This window comes from Leptopilina boulardi, unplaced genomic scaffold (genome assembly GCF_019393585.1).
Source record: "Leptopilina boulardi isolate dan_hultmark-lab unplaced genomic scaffold, ZJU_Lbou_2.1 LbouV2_278, whole genome shotgun sequence".
Taxonomy (NCBI): Eukaryota; Metazoa; Arthropoda; class Insecta; order Hymenoptera; family Figitidae; genus Leptopilina; species Leptopilina boulardi.
The window spans coordinates 3398773-3423550 of record NW_026137838.1 but is presented as its reverse complement, the minus strand read 5'-3'; the positions used below and the strand labels follow the sequence as shown (position 1 = coordinate 3423550).

General features: G+C 27.9%; 1 protein-coding gene across 1 annotated transcript in view; it reads left to right on the top strand.

Annotated features, from left to right (window-relative positions):
• Nucleotides 1–24778, top strand: part of LOC127281959 (discoidin domain-containing receptor 2-like) — an 85594-nt gene that overhangs the window by 41492 nt on the left and 19324 nt on the right. Inside the window, exon 3 of the mRNA XM_051305985.1 lies at nt 20438–20540. Coding sequence (XP_051161942.1) covers nt 20438–20540 — 103 coding nt within the window. The remainder of the gene's footprint in view (nt 1–20437; nt 20541–24778) is intronic.

Below are 24778 nucleotides of genomic sequence, written 5' to 3'. Positions count from 1 at the left end.
AAAAATATATTATCATAATAAACAAAATTTATTTTTATTCCTTTTTTTTAAATTTTTATTTTCTCTTCCTTCAATGTTGACCGGTAAATATTTAACGTAATTAGTAAACGATGAAAACAGTTCCCCCTTTGTGTTTTACATAATTAAAAGGTTACCCGCTAAATATTTGTTAATTATTATTATTTCTACCGTAGTAAAATTTTGTAAATATATAAATAGAATGTTAATAATTGAAAATATAATAATTAAAAAAAAAAAGCAGAAAAAATAGTGTTGCCCTTATTTATATATAGGAAAAAATAAAAATAGAAAGTAAATGCAAACAATCGATTCATGTTAATTTAAAATTACTTACAAAAAAAAAACAAACAGAAACATAACTCATATCTTTTCAACAGTTGGAAATTTATTTAAGCATACAAAAAAAAGAGAGCAAATTTAGTTGAGAGCTTTCGATAAAAAAGACAAATAAGCCCCTCGGTTAGTAGATTGTTTATCGATTAAACAAGCACAAACTATTCTAGGTTAAGGCTTTCTTTAACCCTTTAAGACTCGCGCTGTTCAAGTGTTTTACATTAAAACAAAAAAGTAATATGTGTAAAAAAAAAATTTGTTCATAAAAATTTTGTTTTTTTCGCGCAGAATTATTTGTAATTCAGCAGAAAATTTAATTTTTTTTATTAGTAGTCATGGTCAGAATTAGTGGACACAAAAATTAATACTACTTATCAGTAGTAAAATTCAGTAATAGTCAGACAGAACAAAAAATTAATATTGTACGAAAATTTTCAGTTTTAGTAGTAAAACTCGGTTTTAGTCAGACAGGAGAGTTTATAATTGAAAATTTGTCGCTGAGTAGTATTAATTTTTAGTCTGACTTATCAGTAGTAAAAATCAATTTTAGTCAGACAGAACATTTAAAATTTTCCGAATATTTTTAGTTTCAGTAGTAAAACTCGGTTTTTGTCAGACAGAAGAGTTTGTAATTGAAAATTAATTGTTCAGTAGAAAAAGTATTTTTGAGTCAGGCGTATTAGTAGTAAAAGTCAGTTTCAGTCAAACAGAAAGTAAATTTTTATGAGATTAATTTCAGTAGTAACAAATAGTTTTAGTCAGCCTAAAAATTCTATTTATAAATTCTTGTCCCAGTAGTAGAAGTGTGTTTTAGTAAGACTTATCAGTAGTAAAAGTAAATTATAGTCAGACAGAACAATTAGAATTTAGTAAGATTTTCAGTAGTAAAATTTAGTTTTAGTCAGCCAGGAGAGTTTATAATTGGAAATTTGTTGCTCAGCAGTATTATTTTTTAGTCTAACTTATCAGTAGTAAAAGTCAATTTTCGTCAGACAGAACATTTAAAATTTTCCGAAGATTTTTAGTTTCAGTAGTAAAACTCGGTTTTAGTCAGACAGAAGAGTTTGTAATTGAAAATTTATTGTTCAGTAGTAAAAGTATTTTTGAGTCAGGCGTATCAGTAGTAAAAGTCAGTTTCAGTCAAACAAAAAGTAAATTTTTATGAGATTAATTTCAGTAGTAAAAAATAGTTTTAGTCAGCCTAAAAATTCTAATTAAAAATTCTTGTCCCAGTAGTAGAAGTGTATTTTAGTCAGACTTATCAGTAGTAAAAATAAATTATAGTCAGACAAAACAATTAGAATTTAGTAAGATTTTCAGTAGTAAAATTTAGTTTTAGTCAGCCAGGAGAGTTTATAATTGAAAATTTGTTTCTCAGTAGGAAAAGTATGTTTTAGTCAGACTTGTCAGTAGTAAAAGTCAATTTTAGTCAGACTTATCAGTAGTAAAACTCAGTTTTAGTCAGACAGAATTTTTTTTAACTCTTGTAAAATTTGTTTAAGTAATAAAAGAGCATTTTAGTTAGACAAAATGTTACTTGAATTATAAACGTATTTAAAACGTATAATTTAATCTCTAGTAGTACAAATCAATTCTAGTCAGCCAAATAAATTTTAATCCCTCCTAAAGTATAATTATCAAAACCCTATACTGGTAATGTAATAAGAAACCTAATTAAACAAAACCTAAAAAAAATTCGAGAAGAGTGACAACAACAAAAAAACTGTTTAACGTTTGTCTGGCTTTTTGCAAACTGAACGTTGAAGAGTTAAAATGTATCTCGTTAACTGAGTGTATGTACTTCGTGTCAAAAAAACAATGTCATCATGGAGGAAGATGCTATCCTTGAATTTTTCAGTGAGCTTAGATGGTGCGCACTCTAGGGTTTTTTTTCCCCTTGTTTTACCTTCAAGTCACAAGATGAGGGCGCCATCAGTCTCAACGTAATGACTCAAGGGATCAATTATTTTGAATCTAATGCGACAGGATAAATCGCATCCTCAGTAAAGAAGCTTTCTTCCGCTTCCGCTACGCTTCACAGAGAAACACCAAGTCTTCTTAAAGTTAAGACGACCCTGCGACTCTCTTCTAATTATTCGATTAATCACGTTTACTCTTCGAGAAAGTCGAGGGCCAGCACACCACGACAGAGAGCTAAGGTTGAAATACTGCGAGACGATTGTAATCGGAGCAAAAAAAGAAAAGAAAAAAGAAAAATTCAAGAGAAAGAGTAAAGGCAAATTGAGAGAAAAGTCAAGTGGTATCGATTTTTTTCTCACGAACCCACTTCTGGCAAGCGGAATGTGATTTTCATTGAGGCAGTTTGTTTCAAAGAGTTGCAACTGTAACCCGTGTATTTACATTTAAGTGGACTTCTTCTTTTCCACTTTAAATAATTTATGAAATTTTTTTTATCTCCCATCCAACCGAAAACAAAGACAAAATAAAAAAAAAAGGTATTCCTGTCCTTTTTTTTAATAAATAAAAACAAATTGAAAAATATTGAATTTCGCAGAGGAATTATAAAATAAAACACAAAGAAGGGGTCGAGAGAGAGAGAGGAAAAAATAAAACTAGACATTGAAATCAAAATGCAAAGCGAAGAACGGAATGAAAAATTGAAAACTTGATCCCTGAACGAAGGGGTGTGTGAGAGCACACAAGAGTCGTAAAGGTTCGGACAAGCATGGTCGAATAAACGTCCCACCTTGAAACGATGACCCGCGCCCGTAAAGTCCCAACCCGACTGATTCCCGTTCCATTCCAGTTCAGTTCCAGAGGATTATAGCCTTGCCACCTGACGGACTCCCACCGCTTTTTCAGAGTGAAATTCTCTATATATATATATACCTCCTTTGGTATACACTCGGCTCTATTCTCCGCGTTCAGAGACTGCATTCTGCATTGCGCGTCACCAATATTTGAGACACTCTTTCCCCCTCCCCCCCCTTTATTTCAAATAATGCCTCCTCGTTGAAAACAAATCTCATGTTTTTCAACTCGAACTCAACAGCAGAATGTCGACCCTCCAAAACAATATTAGGCTTTATTTGCTGGTCTTGTAACTTTATAAAACATATTGGAGATTTTTCATTTTTTTTTTTTTTCAATATCCCAACGAGAAAAATAAAGTGATGGATAAATCATACTCTGTATCAGAAATGTTGCCAAAAAAATTTTTTCCATTGTCCAAATTCTCTTAACTAAATTTTTAACATTTCCTTTACTGGGGGTCGATTACGTAACTATTCCACATTCCACATTCCGAATTCCGCATTCCACTTTTCACATTCCACATTCCAAATTCCGCATTCCACTTTTCACATTCCACATTCCGAATTCCGCATTCCACTTTTCACATTCCACATTCCGAATTCCGCATTCCACTTTTCACATTCCACATTCCACATTCAGATTTCCAGATTCCACATTCCGAACTACATTATACACATTCCATTTGAATGTGAAAAGTGGAATGCGGAATTCGGAATGTGAAAAGTGGAATGCGGAATTCGGAATGTGAAAAATGGAATGCGGAATTCGGAATGTGAAAAGTGGAATGCGGAATTCGGAATGTGGAATGTGGAATAGTTACGTAATCGACCCCCTGTACTATTAAGAAAGTAGTAAAATCAAATTTTATAAAAGTATTTTCAAAATCAAATCTGAAAAAAAATTTAATTGACTCAAATAATAATTATTTGATACAAATAAAATATTTATTTGTATCAAATAATTATTAAAGTCAAGTAAATGGTATTTGTTTCAAATACAGAAATTATTGATTCAAAAATATACAATTTATTTAATTCAAATAAAAATTATTTGATTCAGGTAAATATTTATTTGATAATAGTCAAGTAATCGAGTATTTGAATCAAATAAATTTTTTTTTCACTGTGAAAAAATAAAATTTTCATACAAAAAATTCCAACACACAAAAAACAAATACTGAAACCGTTAACATCTTAAAATCAAAATGCCTTAAAACTAGTGTAATTTTAATCTTAAAACTAGATTAAGTCAATTTTAGGACTTAAAATCATACACTCAAGGCTGAAATTCAGTAAAAATTGTTCTAATGTTAACGGTTTTAGTCAAAAGTGAACTGAAAGTAAGTATTATTTTTTAGTGTGAACTTTTAATTTAAAAATCCTTTTATAAAATTTGATATTTATATTTTTTCCACGTAAATTAAAAAAAATTACCACAAAAAAAATTATTAAAATTGTTGCTAAGAAACAATAAAAAAAAAAACTACAAAAGTACGAAAAAATTTTCTTTTCACAAAACCAAATTGTAAATACTAATTAAAATATCCCAATTAAAAAAAATTAATTGTAACTTTCTCTAATTATACAACTCTACTCAACGACCTTTTCGCAGCGAAAAAAAAAAATTAAACAGGAAATTTTTTTAACAAAAATATATTGATTCTGTTTTGGTAACCAGTTAAATTATGCAATCAGTATACCTTGACAATTGTTTTTCTGATAAAAGGAATTATTGATTATTCTATAAAAAGGCCCTTATCTAAATTGGAATATCTCTTTTCACTTCACGGTTCAACAAAAAGAGATATTTTTATTACCACGATTTATTTAAATAAACTACAAATACTTTGTTTTCCTTGTATTCGAAAAAAAAAATTTAAAAAAAAATAAAATTCGTTGCAAAATTTTTTGTGTTCATGGCAAAAAATATTATTTTTCATTAAATAAACGACACGAAATTAAACAATGTAAAACAATTAATATATATACCTTCTCTTTATACAATGGAAAAATTTATTTGATTTAAACAATCGACTATTAATAAATATTTCTCTATAGTAAATAATTATTATTTCAATCAATTAAATCGTATTTGTTTCAAAATTCAGAAATTATTGGTTCAAACAGTTTATTTAGTTCAAATTTGGTTCAAGTAAATATTTATTTGATAGTCAGATAACCGATTATTTGCATCAAATATTTTTTTTCGGAATAATTCTTTCCGAAAAAAAATGTAAAAATATTTTCATTTTAAAAAAAAATAGTTTTTATGTTTTTAATTAAAAAAAATATATATCTCGGGCAAAATAAAAACCGATCGGGAAAAAAATCCGAAACTTTAAGGACTGTTATGTTTTTTTTTCTACTAATATGTCTTCTTCTTCGTCTTCGTCTAACTCTTTTCCTTTTTTTCTCTCTCTCTCTCTCTCTGACCAGAAAACCCTTGAACACGAATGTAATATAGTTGGTGAGCCCGCATGGTGTATAGTCGTTTGTAAAAGGTTTTCAAAGCCGACCAGTTGGCAGTTTCAGCGGAGAACTGGGATCTCATACCAACAGTTTCTGCTTGAAAAGGTGACAGCAGTGAATTGTGGCGAGTTCACAACTTGCATAGAAATAAGGGTTGCAAGAAAACTTTCCACTCTGTCCCACTATTTTTTTTTTATCATTCTAGCTTTCTAATTTACTATATTTAACAAGACCCATAGAATAATTACACGCAGAAAGTATAAAAAGGACTATTTCAATTTTTCGACATATTTTATATCTTCCTCTTTCTCTCTTTCTCTTTATATATATAACATCCTTTTTCCGTAATAGCTTGGTAAAAATGAAACTAATGAACCTTTTACAGCCAACATCTTTTGACGACGAGAAACATTTTATAAAATCATTTTAATTATATTAATTAAAAAACTTTTCCATTTAATATTTGTCTACTATATTAAATTTTGAATTATTACTGGATTAGGCTTTATCAAAAAGAAAAAGTATAAATAAAACAAAAATTACTCCTTTCTATTTGCAAAATAATATGCAAATAATATATTGTGAGTGATTTTCTTCAAACTAAAAAGTGAATTTATTTGAAAATCTAGAAATTCTGTATTCACTTCATGTAAAACGCTTTCTGTAAATGTGGCCGAAACTTATTTAGAATGGTGAGGGAAACTGGGAGTGTTTCTGATATGTTCCACTCTACTTGTATCCTCTCGTTTCGATATATATATATATATATATATATATATATATATATGTACACACACGCAAACTGGCAATACGACTTGTTTGGGTACTTTTCCAGGTAGACACTCGAATTCGCATACGAAATATATATACATATAGAAGGGGACAAAATAGATTTATATTATATTGAACCATCGCAAATGTTCAGCGCTTACGATTCAATATATAAAAATACACATATATTGCGTGTTGGTTTTTATTTGTGATGGTTTACCACTCGGAAACCATCACGAACTTGTAAAACCCTATCAGAACAAGGGTTTCAGTTTAAGAATCTCAAGTTTCACATATACACAGTATTGTATATATATATATATATCTGTTTGCGACTTTATTTGAATTTCTTTATGTGTCTCGCGACTGTCGATATTTCCAATATGTCACTGATGAAACAAGATCTATTTCTATAAAAGAAAGGATCAAGAAAGTAAATGGAACTTGGTTGAATTCAACAGGAAATGTCTTTTCTAAACAAAAAATAAAAACATATCCGCCTCAAACGAACTGTTATTTTTGACAAGTAATATTAAAAATTTTTTCATAAAAAAATGTAAGCTAATTGTTAAATAATTCTTTGGAATATACAAAAAAAAATTATTAAATTATTATTTAATTAATAATGAAAAAATTAATTATTACATTATTATTTAATTAATAATTAAAAAATTAATTATTACAATTAATAACAAATAAGAAATAAATAAGAAATTGTTTTATCAGAAAATCTATAATTAATATAAATTAAAGATGGTTTAATTGAAATTATTGTAAGGTTCGTTTCAGTAGAATAAAGAGTTTTAGTCAGACAGACAGGAGACAATTTGTCAATTTTTTGCACTAGTAGTAGAAGTATGTTTTAGTCAGACTTATCATTAGTAAGAGTCAGTTACAGACAGGCAGAAATTTTTACATTCGTAAATTATTTTCAGTAGTTAAAAAGTATTTTAGTCAGACAGAAGAGTTTTTTTGGGAATTTGTACTACAAGTGGTACAAACATGATTTAGTCAGACTTAGTAGTAGTAAAAGTCAGTCACAGTCAATCAGAAAATTTTTAATTATTGCCAAAATTCTTGTACGATTATTTTCAGTAGTAAAATATTATTTTAGTCAGACAAAAGAGTTTCTACTAGAAAAATTGTTGCATCAGTAGTAAAAGTGAGTTTTATTCAGACTTATAAGTAGTAAAAGTCAGTCACAGTCGAACAGAAATTATTTTTATACTTTTACGATTATTTTCAGTAGTCAAAGAGCATTTTAGTCAGACATAAAAGTTTCTTTTTGTATTGACTACTAGTAGTACAAAAATGATTTAGTCAGATTCGTCAGTAGTAAAAATCTGTTACAGTCAGACAAAAATTTTTAATATACTAAAATTCTAATTTTACCGACTATATAATAAATTCTGATATAAAAAAACCAAAAATCTTCTAAAAAAGCTAAATTATTTTTTCTTCGAGTGAAAAAATGCCTAAATTGGAAAAAAAACTTTTTTTTGATATTGTATTGCTTTGTAAAAGCATTTAGTTTTTTTTTTTTTTTTTGTAAAGAAAATATGCAACTGAAAATAATTAACGCATGTTGTATACATGTAATAGAGACTGAACTTGTTGAAAACTCAACTACCCGCTCTCTCTCTCTCTCTCCACTTGCAGCGAGAGATGGCCTCGACAAGAAACTTTCGTACACATTTGAACTAAAGGAGTGCAAAATGAGGTGAACTCGAACTGCACTTTTTAACGAGTTGCCGGAGGTAGAATACATAATCTGTTTGTAGGAGAGGAAAATAGTTTAAGGAGAAAGAATTGAGGTTTTCAATCTTTCTCTGAATGCACTCGAGAAACTTGAATATAGACTTTCTAAGTAGATAAGTAATTAGAACTCTAATTATTCTAGTTGAATTTTATCCTCTATTTTCATTTAAAAAAAAATTAATATTTCCAACTTTTTTTTACAACAAGAATAACAAATTAAATTTTTTTTAAAAAAATTACGAAGAAACAGTGAAGTGAAAATGGACAGAAAAAAATATAAAAATGAAGAAAGGGTAAATGTAAACGTGAAGAGAAAGAGGACAAAGCTCAAACTCATTGTTGCAGGAACCAAGGGGTTTTGCATGTTGCTTCCGTTTCCCTCGTTATGGTAAATGGTCTATCCTCGAGGTAGACAAACAGTTACAAAGATAAGTGCAGTCAGTGCACTCGACACCAGCTCGAGACATTTTAAGCACCCATGCCATAGTCCTCTGTCCACATGAGTGGCACCACTTATTATATGTCCCTTGCAACAAGCATTCAGCATCGAGCATCAGAGAACCAAATTCCTCCAGTCAAAAGGAGGAAATGAGCCATTTTGCCTTGCGATAAAATCCCGCTTTTACAATTATCCATATATGTTTATGCTCATTATGCATCAAATACTTGAAAATTTTACCTTTAAATTCCGCTAACAAGCAATATACAATAAACTCTACTTAACAAGTCACTAAAAAATCATATTTTACAAAAATTGACAAATAAATATTAATTCCCTTTGGTAAATAAAAAAAATAATATTTTTCTAAAAAAAATTATTTTTTTCTCAACGAGAAAAATTCCCCGACAATAGAATTAAGATTATCATTCATGAACTTGTCCAAGTGTGAAAAATTGGTTCCTACTACTGTCGAAGAAGCTTAAGAAAACAGTTTTCATCACCCGTGGAGAATGTTCCTCCACTATTGAGAATCGATTCAAACGGGGATGATTTATCAATTTTCTTAAGTGATACCATGACTATACTAACTCACAGAGGACATTTAGCGACGGTTATAACTTTCTGAACTAGGTCAAATTGGCCTTTTACCTAGACAGATATTTCTGTTCCTCGCGACATTTTTACTTCCTACGATAAATTAACAAACTTCGATATTTGACTTGGTAATGAAGAATACAACACACTCTCGAATTCTATCTCTCCAAGTTCTATCCAAATATATATATAAAGGGGAAAAATTAATATCTCAACTTAAAACTGTTTTCACTATTAACAAAAAAATAAATTACAAAATACAAAATAAATAAAACGCGAGAAATATAAAGCAAAAAGGAAAAATATGTAAGGTATGTACTATACCTACAGTAGTAAATGTAAATATGACAGAGGCTTATGGAATGTACTTTAAGACAGATGCGACGAAATGTTACGAAACAAGGTTTACGAATGACCTCTTAGAAACACCCTCTTTCCCACCCCTCTTCAGACTCTTAAATACATTTCTCTTATTCTCCTCTTATGCTCTTATGTCTGAATTTTATTTCCCTTTTCATCTTTCTTCTTTCATCCCTCTTTTTTATTTACCACTTTTTCAACAAAAAAAAAATAATCACTACGAAAATTATACCATTTTGTAAAAGAAACAAGTACTTAACGACTCGTAACTTATCTTCATTACTGTATATAGAAAAAAAAGAAGGGTTTAATATATATATATATAAAAGAAGGCGAGCTTGAAAGTTCAGCGGTTTTCTCGAAAGGACGAATAAGCTGCACGTGTGCGTAAATTAAAAACTTACAAGAAGCTGCTATCAAAAAGTTTCATATTTTTTAACGATTAACTGCGAAGGAAGAGAGAAAGAGAGTTTGACCTAGAACTATACACGAAACTTAGCCAATACTCTTTACTGAAATGAAAAAAAAAAGAAAAAAAAAAAAAAAACGTTGCACATAAAAGAAAAAAACAGCGAAAATTCGTCTATTCATTAAACTTGTTGAAAAAGGGGGTAACAATTTTAAACTTCTAACAAAATTCAACAGATTTATCTAGTGGATGTATAAAATTCTAAAAAAATTTAATTACAATTGTGCTATTCTGTACCTTGACTTTACTTTCACTTCCACTTTCGATTTCGCTTCCATTTCCACTTTCACTTCTACTTTCGATTTCGCTTCCACTTTCACTTTCACTTTCACTTTTATTACACTCTCACTTTCCTTTCACTCTACTTTTACTTCGCAAATGAATAAATACGAATTTATTTTCGCAAATAAAAGTAGAGTAGAAGGAGAGTGAAAGCGAAATAAAAGTGAAAACGAAAGTTAAAGTATAAGCGAAAGCGGAAGTTAAAGTGAAAGCGAAAGTGACACTTGGCCCTTACGTATCTTTTCAATTTCTACGACAAAACTGTTTTAATTTACTTCGGATATTTATTTTTAGTCAAAAAGTGTTTTACAAGGAGTTTCCACCCCTCAATTCATAAATTGTCCTTCATTCAGGCGAAGAAAAAAGGAAAAGAAAAACAGGTCAAGTAAAGTGGCGGCAGAGACTTACGGATAACCGTATTATCAAAGCATTGTCTTCAACCAGCCAATTCGAAGTAATGGCACAGTTAGAACAATTGACCTCCGTGACGGGGGAAACTCATCGCGTCTCTCCCTCTCTCTCTCTCTCTCTCTCGCTCTTATTGTACTAAGAAGGTTCCAGCCTTCCGTTCTCGAATCACCTTCGTTCCACCTCTCTGCTTTTAAGAAGCACGTCAATCCTGCCAAGCTTCTTGCACGTAACTCTCCTCATATAACCGACTCTCTCTCTCTCTCTCTCGCTCGCTTGCTCCCAACGCCACCCTCCTCTATAACTCCTTCTCATCCTTGAACAATATCAACTCATCTTGAGGCGCGCATACCCCTTTCGTATTGCTAGACGGATTTCACTGAAGCGCGTATAATCTCTTCTCCAACCCCTTCGCCAATGTGCCTATTAGCTGGCTGGCAGGCAGGTGTCCCATTGTTCGCGCAAGGCTTTGGATTTCCTCGCAATATCCACCTATGCGTTTAAATCTCTCTCTCTATCTCTATCTCTCTTGCTTTAGTTGCGTGACTTAGTGAAGCCAAAGTACTATGAGTGTCTGCCACTGAATTAAGACGAGTGACTCGACATGCTGCAAGCGACATGTGTTATATATACACTTATATATACGTGAGAGTTCTGCTTTAATTCTACCATCCCTAAAGCAACGGAAATTTTAAATTAATTGATCCCAAATAGATATAACGATGCTAGTTAATGTGATTCGTCACAATTGTCGATTTATATAAAAAAGTGAATTTCAGTTTAAACAAAATTGAAACAGTTTCTAATTTTTTTTAAACTGCAATTCACTTTTAAAAATTTTTTAATTAATAATTTTTTAATAAAATTGTTATTTATTAATAGTAAGTAAGCGATCATTTGAAACAAATAATTTTTTTTCAATGTAATAGTAGAAGTAAATTTCAGTCAGACAAACGAATTTTTTATTTATCTATCTTTTGTACTAGTAGAAAAAGTGCGTTTGAGTCAAACTTATAAGTAGTAAAAGTCAGTTACAGTCAGACAAAAATTATGAAATTATTGTAAGATTAGTTTCAGTAGTAGAATAGAATTTTAGTCAGACAGAAAAGTTTATATTTGTCTAATTATGCCACCAGTAGTAAAAGTATATGATTTAGTCAGACTTAGAAAGTAGTAAACGTCAGTTACTGTTTGAGAGAAATTTTCAAGTTATTGTACGATCATTTGCAGTAGTAGAAGAGCGTTTTAGTCAAACGAGAAAATTCTACATTTGCAACATCAGTAGAAGAATTGTACTTTAGTCAAACTTATAAGTAGTAAAAGTCAGTTACAGTCGGACAGAAAATTTTGAATTCTATCAAAAAATAGTTTCAGTAATAAAAGAGCATTTTTGGTCAAACAAAAAATTTTATATTTGTCTGCAGAGTGAACGTTGCAAATTTGTGTAAATTGGTAATCAGTAGTAAAATAAAATTTTCGTCAGACGAATAAATACTAAAACAGTAGCAATGGTAGCAATTTTAGAAATACTAAAATTAGAAATATTTTTTAGTCACATTTATTAATAGTGAGAGTCAGTTGGATAGAAGAATTTCTATTAGTACTAACAGTAGTACAAATATAATTTAGTCAGACCTATCAGTAGTAAAAATCACTTACAATAAGACAGCAGTTTCTGTAATTTTTGCAATATTGCTTTAAGTAGTAAAAGAGAATATTAGTCAGACGGAAAAAATTATATTTCACTCCTAGTGAGTTTAATAGTAATTTACAGGGCATTATTATTAATTAATAATAGAATATACTAAATAGTAGAAAATAATACTAATAATAAATTTCAGCTATCAGTAGAAAACATTGAGATAAATATTCCTAACCCTCGAAAGAAAACTTTTCCACTCGCAATATTAAAAAACGAATATTAAAATATTAAAAAATACCATGAAATAATAAATATTTCATAACGATAGTTAACATCAGATTCATTTTCAGCGACTCTATAAAAAAAACCACAAGACAAGTTTCAAATATAGATCCTGATTCGTATTCACAGACCCTGAGAACACCTATAAACCATATGTCATGAAATTTTTACCCATTTTTTTAGCTTGTACCACTTTTAGCACTTTTCATCGTAAAAACTTTTCCATTCAAGTGTTTAATACTTTTATAACGTATGTCCTTTCAAATACATATATATACACATATAAACGTTCGATATAGTATATTAAAATAAAAAAACTTCTAAACTTTTTTTTTCTAAATATACGTAAAAATACAATTTTTTTTTTTTTTTTGATATTCGTTAAACAATGAATCTGTCTTTGTGCGTATAAAGTTGTCATTAAAAGTCACATCTGTCGAGAAGCAAAATCCGCTTTAAAAAAAAAAATGAACAAAATCTTTGTCATAATATAAAAGTCACTATTATTTATTGCAAACATTTTTCAATCTCTCTTTTACATCATGAAGAGATCTAGCTAGGAAGAAATATATATATATATATATATAATATCTATTTTTTTAATGTGCCTCTAGAATTTATGAGTATTATTATACTCTAACATTAAAAATACGGTTTAGGAAAATATATTCCAGTTTTTGGTTTCATAAAAATTCGTTATAATTTGTTTTTAAGAACCGTAATTAAAAAAGGATTCTATTTTACTGTGGTAATATTTCAAACTAATTAATTAATCATTAAAAAAAAAGAAATGAGAATGAGAGAGAGAGAGAGGGAGAAAGAGACATGAAATACCCATTTCTCCGCGTGTTATATAAGGAAAACCTTGCAAGCTGTGCAAATGTTGACAAAAGATGAAAGTAAAAATACATATCGATTAATGTGTTAATTAAATATTTTTTTGTCCTGGCAAATATAAATTCAAATTCTTAATTACAACTCAACTATTAGTTTTGTAACTTCTATAAAAACGTAAAAAAAACTATTTATTCTCAAATTGAAAAGAAATTTATTTCATTTCTATGAATTTCTTAAAGTAAAAATATTTTTCTATGAAAAAGGATTTTTCATCGGAAGGATTACTTAAGATTTTCTATTCGATTAAAATTATTCTCTCACATTCTTTTTTTTCCTCTTAACGTCGCAGTTATTTTGAAAGTATCAAATTGATCCAAATTCGTATAGCCATTTGATGCTTTTGGTATTAATTTAATACTTTTGGTACCAATTTGATACATTTGGTAATAATTTGATACTTTTAGTATTAATTTGGTACTTTTGGTAATAATTTGATACTTTTGGTACCAATTTGATACATTTGTATTAATTCTGATACTTATGGTACCAATTTAATAGTTTTGATAGCAATTTGGTACTTTTGGTATTAATTCAATACTTTTAGTACCAACTTGGTATTTATGGTATTAATTTAACACTTTTGGTAACAACTTGATACTTTTTGGTACCAATTTGTTACATTTGGTATTAATTTAATGCTTTTTAGTATCAATTTAGTACTTTTGTTACCAATTTATTACTTTTAGTTCCAATTTGATACTTATGGTATTAATTTGATACTTTTGGTAAAAACTTGATACTTTTTGGTACCAATTTGTTACATTTAGTATTAATTTAATACTTTTTAGTATCAAATTGATATTTTTGGTACCAATTTATTACTTTTAATATCAATTTGATACTTATGGTATTAATTTGATACTTTTAGTAAAAACTTGATACTTTTTGGTACCACTTTGTTACTTTTGGTACCAATTTGTTACATTTGGTATTAATTTAATACTTTTTAGTATCAAATTGATATTTTTGGTAACAATTTAATACTTTTGGTACCAATTTGATAATTATGGTATTAATTTAACACTTTTGGTAACAACTTGATAGTTTTTGGTACCAATTTGTTACATTTGGTATTAATTTAATGCTTTTTAGTATCAAATTAGTACTTTTGGTACCAATTTATTACTTTTAATACCAATTTGATACTTATGGTATTAATTTAATGCTTTTTAGTATCAAATTAGTACTTTTGGTACCAATTTATTACTTTTAATATCAATTTGATACTTATGGTATTAATTTGATACTTTTAGTAAAAACTTGATACTTTTTGGTACCGCTTTGTTACATTTGGTATTAATTTAATACTTTTTAGTATCAAATTGATATTTTTGGTAACAATTTAATACTTTTGGTACCAATTTGTTACATTTGGTATTAATTTAATACTTTTTAGTATCAAATTGATATTTTTGGTAACAATTTACAACTTTTGGTATTTGATACTTTTTGGTACTAAATAGATATTTTCAAATTAACTACTGCATATTAATATCTAAAGAAGAAATTCGACATTACACGTCAAGAGTAAATAAATTGTCAAACATTATAAATAAAAATAAATATATCAATTGAAACACAAACAGTAAAGGAAACAGTTGAAAAAACATTAGCCACAAGTGAAATTCAAATTATTCGAAACGTGAGTCTGACAAATGTGGAATACATTGACTCGAGAGCAAGGTTGGCCGTCATTTTGGGAATGGGGAAAGCAGAGAGAGAGAGAGAGAGAGAGAGAGAGAGAGAGAAAGAGAGAGTGAGAGAGAAACAAGCGCAACTACACATTGGAAACTCCCAGGAATCCCATGGGGGGTTCCACGTTATTTTATGTCGTTCGCAACTCGTCGTAGTCATAGTAGTCGTTCGAACACAATTCTATGAATACGTTTGAAAGTTCAAACGTCGTGTGGTGGGTACTACTGTTGATTTGCATATCTCGGATGGTTTGTACGCTATACGAATGGTACAAATAGAACCTTGTCCAGTGGCAATGTAAGGTGGTGGAGTTTATTTTGTTCTAGAGATGCCCTTGCACATACTATTACACTGAATGCTTTTGTCACAATGTGTAAGTAACAACTTCTATTGTCACCGGAAATCCGGTTCGCAATCCACTCTCGAATAAGCTGTTTCACAGATGTATTACGACTCATTTCTTGAGGACGTGTTTTTCCTTCACTTTCCTATTTCAACGTAATTATAATTTAAAATCAATTTTTTCTATTTAGAACAAAATTATTTTCAAATTGAAAATATATTCTACACTGAAAAAAGACCTATTTTAGAATATTTTAATATAAAATGAAATTAAGAATATTTTATATTTTAAGTATACAATCTTATTTTAAGACTGAATTTGTTGAAACAAATGAAATAATTCACAGAAGGTGTGCTGCATATCCGATGTTAATTCAATGGATATGCGTTCACGAGAACTAATCGATTTGTCTATTTATCATTTTGATTAATTAGAGGGAGAGAGTATACAGAAATTGGCAATGTTCGACTGTCAGGAAGGGAAATAAGAATAACCTCGAGCAGTTAGTTTCCGATTTACAATTGTTTCAAGGGAACTCGCAGCAATGGCCAAACTTGATACGGAGAACTATAATCATTCCATGATATATCGAAAACTTGCCAGCAAAACCGACAATCAGATTTAAGCAATGAGCACGCATAAATTTCAGGAATCCAATCGCATCAAGAAATCTACTCTTTCTCTAAAAGTGGAGGTTCAATTTTTGTTAACTTAATTTAAAATTTCCAACGTACCCTTTTTAAATATAATTTAATTATTATTTAATAATATTTTCTTTAATAATTGACGAGAAAATAATTACTATAATTAAACCTAATCTAATCAAAAGAAAAATCAAGAAAGTTAAGAATAATTTTTTACCCAACAATTATCTACTGTCTTTTCTTTTATACAGTAGTAAAATACATTAATGGTCAGACAAAACAAGTTTCTTATTTGTACAAGTAGTATAAGTGTATTTAGTAAAATTTATCAGTGGTGAAAATCAATTGTAGTCAGACAGGGTTTATAATTTTTTTATATTGATTTAAGTAGTAAAAGAAAGTTTTAGTCAGACAGAAAAATTATTTTTTCTTCCTTTTCACTTATCAGTAGTAAAACGAAATTTTAGTCAGACAGAACAGTCAGAATTTTAGCAAAAATTAGTTTCAGTAGTAAAAGAGATTTTAAAGTCAGACAGACTATAAGGAGTAATAGTCCGTTACAGTCAGACAGAACAATTGACATTGCAAATTTAGTTTAAGTAGTAAAATAGAGTTATAGTTAGACATAATTTTTTTATCAGCAGGGAAAGTCAATTTTAGTCAGAAAATAGAGTTGTAGTCAGACATAATTTTTGTATTAGTAGTAAAAGTCAATTTTAGTCAGACGGAATCTTCAGAATTTTGACAAAATTAATTTCAGTAGTAAAAGAGATTTTTTGGTCAGACAGACTATAAGTAGTAATAGTCAGACAGAGAAATTGACATTGGAAAATTAATTTAAGTAGTAAAATACAGTTTTGTCAGACATAATTTTTGTATCAGTAGTAAAAGTCAATTTTAGTCAGACGGAATCTTTAGAATTTTGACAAAATACGTTTTAGTAGTAGAAGAGATTTTTAGTCAGACAGACTATAAGTAGTAATAGTCAGTTACAGTCAGACAGAGAAATTGACATTGGAAAATTAATTTAAGTAGTAAAATACAGTTTTGTCAGACATAATTTTTGTATCAGTAGTAAAAGTCAATTTCAGTCAGACGGAATCTTCAGAATTTTGACAAAATTAGTTTTAGTAGTACAAGAGATTTTTAGTCAGACATGCGACTTTATATTTAACCATTTTTTGCTCCAGTAGTAGAAGTATGTTTTATTTATACTTATAAGTAGTAAAAGCCAGTTACAGTCAGACAGAGCACTTGAAATTACAAAATTACTTGAAGTAGTAAAATAGAGTTATAGTCAGACAGAATTTTTTTATCAGTATTGAAAATTACTTTTAGGCAGAACTTCTCAAATTCCTTTAATTTTAGTACGAAGTAGTACAAATAATTTTAAGTCAGCCATTGCAAGAAACATTTTTTTAATTCTTCTAATTTTACCAGTAGTAAAACTATGTTACAGTCAGACATCAAAAAATTTTCCCAAAACAACAAAATTGTTCCAACAACTAAATAGTTGTACCATAAAGACTTTTCTTTTCCAGAACAAAAAAAAAACTAAATTTTTTTTTTTGCAACTCCTGACTGCTTATACAAATAAAAAAAAAGAGGGAAAAAAAAGGTCAGGTTGACCCTTTTCCCGGATTGGCGTCAAAGTAGTTGAGCTTAAGGCGATTGGGATAAAGTCACCTTCAAGTTTACTGTTTGCAACTTGTTTGAAGAAAGTTAATACAGCAGAATAGGTTTAGGGATTGGATTGGGAAGTAGATCAGATATTTGTAAGAAGTAGTACCTCTTCTCTCGTTGGAAAGTTTTAATGGAATACCTCCAAGTGTTTCCATGAAGCCAGGACTTGCACACGTTTGCCGCTGATGAGAGAAGTTTGAAAAATGATGCACATCATTTTTCACAATATTACAACAGCAACAACAACAACAACAACAAAAAGTAACAAATAAAAAATAAAATTAGTTTCAATAAAAAAAAAAAAGTGAGAGAAAAAAATTTGTTTACTCCAGGATACCAGAATATTTCCAAGCTTGAATACACATTATACCGCACATTATGACCGAGTAAACTTTTAAAAGGATCAACTTCTTCAACTAACTTTTTTTTCCCCTCACCAAAAAACCGATAATAAAATGTCAGCCTATAGAGGATGAGAATAATTTCCAATTCATTTGGTTACATTTCTTAGAAAAAATTTAATTTTAATATTCTTTTTGATCTTTATTGAAGAAAAAAAAAAAATTCCACTATTTTTCAAGATAAAAAGATGAAAATCTTTTGGCAAACAAAAGTTTTGAAAAAGAATTCTGTACCTTGCATCATAACCGTCAAAATTACTGGAGTTTCGAACAAAGTGAAGTTGGCTCCTACTTTTATGGCACTGATCCCTATTTTACTTTTTTTTTTCTCTCCCGCTATACTACTTTTCTAGATCATTTTGCCTTTCTCTCTCTTCCTCTCTCTCTCTATCCTTCTTTCTTTAACAACGAAAGAGTTGCGACAATTTATTTCTACAACGGATTAAAGCGGGTGCCTCGCTCGTAATCTTCCTCGCCACTGGTGCATTTCTATCTCCTTTTCGTTCTTCTCTCACAATTTGTTCCATTTTTCGAAATTGTCACAAGTTTTCTTCTTTTCAAAAAGTTTTAGGGCTCTCGCTTCACCGTCAGTTATATCTGAGGATAAGACGCACGTTTTTTTCAGAGGAAAAGAATAAATTTTGTTCAGTGGAATATATATATATATATATATCGAAACCAGCAACAATAAAAGAGGAGACATTCTTTTTTTTTTTTTTGTGGTTCACTCATGAAGAGAAGAACGAGCAAGCGAAGGTCTGTCAACATAAACTGCAGAGCCTGAGTAAACACGCGTGAAATTTAATCGCCCGTGAAGGATCGATCGTTTTACCCCTAAGTTAATTTGTCGAGCCAATAAAAACGATCTCATTTCGTTACTAAAAATCACTCTTTCGGAGCTTTCATTCTTTAACGTGAATGTTTCATAATTTACTTTTACCATTTAACCATTAAATACACTCTTTGTACCCAAAAAAAACACAGTTCCATTAGTCAAACGAATTTCCTTCAAAAAAAAAATAATACAGAATAAAATATAATAATAATATAATAATAATATAATAATAATAATAATAATAATATTTTGTTAAATACAAAAATAAATTTTTATTTACAAATAAATAAATAATTAACATAAAAAAAAAAGTAATTAGTTTTTAAAACAGGAAAATTTTGCTATTCTTTTCGTAAATTAATTTTCAAATGGAAATTTTGATTAATTTTTTCTTTTATATGATGAGAATTTTTAATTTAAATTCTAATCGTGTCCACATTTTTAATCAAATCTATTATCCTGTATAATTAAAAATATACTTTTGTATAGTAACAGAGAATTCTAATACCTATTACTCATGCCAGTGCACGTAACAAAAAAAAAAAAGAAAAAGCAACAAAAAAAAAATTCAGAGAAATGCACGAACTGAAAAAAACGGTTTTTAAAAAATGCGATTTCCCCGAGAAACATGATCAAAGTGAACCGAGTCGTGACACTCCGCTGTAGTAATTATGTTTCTTTTTAAAACGCGTTATTAAAAGATTTCAGAAAAAAGATGATATATATATATATATATTAACTGTACGTGTACGTTATTTAAAAAAAAATTCAATCTTCTACATTAATAATTCATATTGTTTTAGTAAAATAATAGAAAATTTTGTATTAAAATTATTATTTTTTATTATTATTATTTTTTAATATAATTACTATTATTATTATTTTTTTAAATATTATTACTATTATTATTATTATTATTATTATTATTATTATCACTAATATTCTAAAAAAATTAAAAATACTATTCTCAATTATAAAAAAGTTAACAATTTTTTTTTTTCTAAAATAAAATTGTAATGAATTTATGGAATGTGAGGTTTAATCGGATGCAAAGTTTTAAGGGGAAGATTGAGCGTGAATGAGAACAAACTCGGTTGAATTGAAACGTGAATAAGGTGGCTGAAAGACTAATAATTGGATAATACCCCAGTGGCGCTATGTCTTGAGCTAAAGGCTATTTCCTACTTGTCCTAACTTAGTAAACGTAGTTACAAAGTGAAACTTTCAATTCCTACTTATCAATCCCAGTGGTATTGACTTCCAAACAAAATTCATGATAATCAAAAATATGCTAACAAATTTCTTAAAAAAAAAAAATTGTTTCTTTTTTCCAGGGTCATGTCACACACCACTTGGAATGGAAACTGGAGCAATTCCAGATTCTGCCATCAATGCATCATCGTCCTACGTAACCAATGTGGGACCAAAAAATAGCAGGTAAAAAATTAACTATTTAAAAAAAAAAAAGAGAAATTTTTGTCTCACTGTAACCTACTTTTACTACTTACAAAAAAAATTACAAGAATTTCTAGTCTATTTAAAAAAAAACTGAGATAAAATAGTTTAAATAAAAATCAGTTTTTTAATATTTAATTTTCTAATTCTGAAAATTTTAAAATTTTTAAATTTGAAAATTTGAAAATTTGAAAATTTAAAAACTTGTAAAAATAATTCCCTCTGTGTAATACGTGAAAAAGTATTAATTCAGACCAGTGTAGTTTAATGTAATTCTGCTTTTAAATAAAGTTTTAATTAACTTCCAGTTTAATTATTAATTTAATTTAAAAAAAAAAACTATCATCCAATACTATATATTTTATATAAAAAAAAATCTCTCCGTTTTTAACTTCATCTCTCATACGTCTTTCAAATTCAGAGATTATAAAAAGTAAAATTTTTTCTAAAATTATAATTATAATTTTTATACGTGCTTATGTATAAAAATTTCGTAAATAATATTTACAATCATGGCAGATTATTGCAGGTTGCATTACGTGCTTTAATTTTTAATTATTAGAAATCTGCTCTGAAATCTGCATCTAAAATAATATCACTGTCTGTATATATATATATATATATATATATATATATATTCCTTCCTGCTTACACTATTTAGTTTTTCTCCAGTTTTAAGTACACGCTTTTAATGCTAATGTCGTTTTATCGTCTTGCTTGCTTTTAATACCGACCTCATTACAGTTTACCATTTAAATTTAATACACCTGAAATCTTATTTAATTTGCAACCTCTTCCTTAATTTTCCCATATCTCTACATCATTTAAGTCAAGGTAAAGAGTTTCCAAAAAAAGAAATTATACAATTAAATTTTCATGTTTAAAACCTCATTTTCAATGTTACGATTTTTTTTCACACACCGAGGAAAAATTTTTGTGATTCAAATAATCGATTACTTGAATCAAATAAATATTTAATTGAACCAAATAAATGTTTACTTGAACCAAATAATTTTTATTTGAATTAAATTGTATTTGAATCAATAATTTTGTTATTTGAATTAAATTATATTTGAAACAAATACCATTTGACCTAAAGAATAATTATTTAATTAAAACAAATATTTATTTAATAATATAGTTGATAATTTGAATTAAATTTTTTTCTCAATGTATAATCAAGTAAATTAAATTATATTTATATATTTTTTATTGATAACGGGAAATCCGGTATAAACCGTTTTCTTTAGATTAGAAACCTAAGCGACCTCTAGAAGTGGAACAAGTATGGCTTTAGTCAGCCGGATGAGCGCCTGCAGAATCGTAACTCGGCCTACATCCGCGTGAATCACTCTGACACTATCGCAGGCGTTTTCCGCCAAGTTTCCTTTTCCTTTTTTTTTTGCTAAATGAAAGATATGTTCTTTTTAATGGTCCACTAAACCGTGTAATAATCTATATTATAAACATATTTTTAAATTCATATAGATTTTTCGTTTATAAAGTTATTTACAAGAATTTTTAATTCCGCTTTTTTTTCGATATAATAAACTGAATCTATTCCTAAAAATTGGAAAAGCAGGTAAAAACCTTTTTAAACATTTCGTTAGTTTGCCAATAACTTCAACATTTTTGATGAACAAAAATTTTACAAAAAATATAATAGATAAAAATTGAAAAAATTAAACTCACATTAATATGGAGAATCCTTTGTACTTCAAGATAAGATATCCTTTTTTTACTTTTTCCCATATCTTTGCATCGATGATAGAATCTGCAAAAAGAAAATACATTTTATAAGATTTATATAAAATAATTAATAATAATAATAATAATAATAATTAATTAATTTACATGAAATTAAGAATAAACTGACAATAATTTCCAAATTTAAAATTTTTTCGAAACATAATGCCGCAGGTGAAATTTTTTTTAAAAAATAAACTTTTTTTTTTTTTTTATTTTTTTTTTTTTAATAAAAATCAAAAAATTGCAAGAAAATCAATATTTCATTTTCCAAGAGAGTAGAAAGTACTTTTATACGAGCTGAATTTTCATGTGGCTCATTATCTTTATCTTTTGTGGAAGAGATAAAAGTCAAACAATCACATTGGAAATTCCGTTCAGGCAATTCGAGAAAAAGGAAGTGAGAGAACTATAGAGTGTACAGTCACTGAAAAAGAAGTGTTCTGCTTTAATACACTATTTAAGTGTAGTTCTTGAAACAGAGAAGTTCTTAAAACCGTCGAACGATCCAGTGAATTGTTCTTCTTTTGTTCAGGGCAATAGACGAACACGACAGCTTGCTTTTCCTGACTATAATCGGTCGTCACTGGAACGCTATTCTTTTTATAAAATTCCCATTCTCAATATCGTCACAATTTTTAAAAACACTTTAATTTTTTCAATAATTATTTCAAAATTAAATTATTAAATTCAGATTAATTTATAATTATTGATAAATTAACTAATTTTCATGCGGCAATAAATTATTTAAAAAAAAAAATTTCTCAGAACTTATTTTTCTATTTTAGATATTAATTTTTTAATTTAATAATTTTTACAATTAAATTAATTTATCATTTATTTTCTATTAAATATTATTTTCAATTTAATTTAATTTTCAAATTATTTCAATTTAATATTCTATTAACTTTTCACCATTATTTAATTTAAATTACATATTACTTTATATATTTTCATTTATTAAATTTTATATATTTGTCCTACATTATCATCGATTTCAATAATATTTATAAAACTTTAGATATAAGGAAAATTTATCATATTTTAAAACTTGATTAAAATTTTAATGAAAAGGATTTAATTTGCATTTTTACATTTTTTGAAAATATAACGAACAAAGAAAAGTCAAAAATCTGAAAAATAAAAAAAAACTAAACGTATTACATTCTTGAATTAATAACGAAAAATTTACAGTTTTCATTTGCACACATATACATACACTAAATAATGACGAACATGAAAAGTTTGTAAAGTATAGCAAACAATTGAAAATGTTAAGTACTTATTCTCATACTATAATGTTTTCTAGTACTAAGCGGGCATATATTTTTTTCAAACATCATTTGCATCCATATATGCAGTGGAATTTATTGGAATTGTTTGCATGCTCTTCTGCATAAATGATTGTTGTGTAATTACAGACAAATTTAATTAAACCATTAAAAGCTGTTATTCGTACGCAGAATTTCATTTCTCTCGTTTCCCGCGGAAATCAAGAGGCGCGCCATACCTATATATATCAAAAAATGTTCCCCCTTCATGTTTACGTTTAACCATTGCATTCATAGGATTTTAAATGAAAACAACAATTCTGCATTTTTTTTTTTTTTTTTTTATCACAAAAAAAAAGAATATCATTGAGATTAAAATAAAGAAGAAGAAGAAACATTAAATCGCATCAAGACGGAAAATAATCGAATTTCTTGTAGGGAAAAATTTACAAAAGAAGAAAACAACATTAAAATTAGTTATATATATTCTTCTTTGAGTTGATATTTCATAAGTAGCGGAAAATTTATCGGTGACCTAAACCCAACTTGTGTTGGTCATAAGTATTAAAACTCTGCAAACAATTGTTTAAATGCTTTAAAGTTAAAGTATTTAAGCGGATTAAACTATCTGATATTAGTTTTAAGTATTTTACATAAAGTGCCACTGAAAATTAATAGAAATTGAGAATAACTCGTGAAAATTTTCTAATAAAATAGATAATTGAATTTACTTTTTATTCTATACTCTTAAAGTAAGAAATTCTAAATTAAAGAAAATGTAAAATTAATTTTTGTATAAAATACTAAAAAAAAAATGGTATTTTTTTCAAAATGAAAAAAAATTTATTTTATTCAAATAATCGATTACAATTATCAAATAAATATTTATTTTTATCAATTATTATTTGAGTCAATTAAATGGTATTTATTTTAAAGAAATTAATTTAAATACACCCAGAGAAATAATATATTTGTCTCAGAGCCTAATAAAAATTTATTTAATTCAAATAAATATTTATTCGATTTAAATAAATTTTTATTTGATTCCAATAAAAATTTTATTTACGCCAAATAAATGAGCTAGTAGGCTCTGAGACAAATATACGTTTGTTTAACTCAAATATATTATATTTGGTTCAAATAAAACATTTCTCTGGGTGTACAATTTATTTAATTCAAATAAAAATTATTTGATTCAAATAT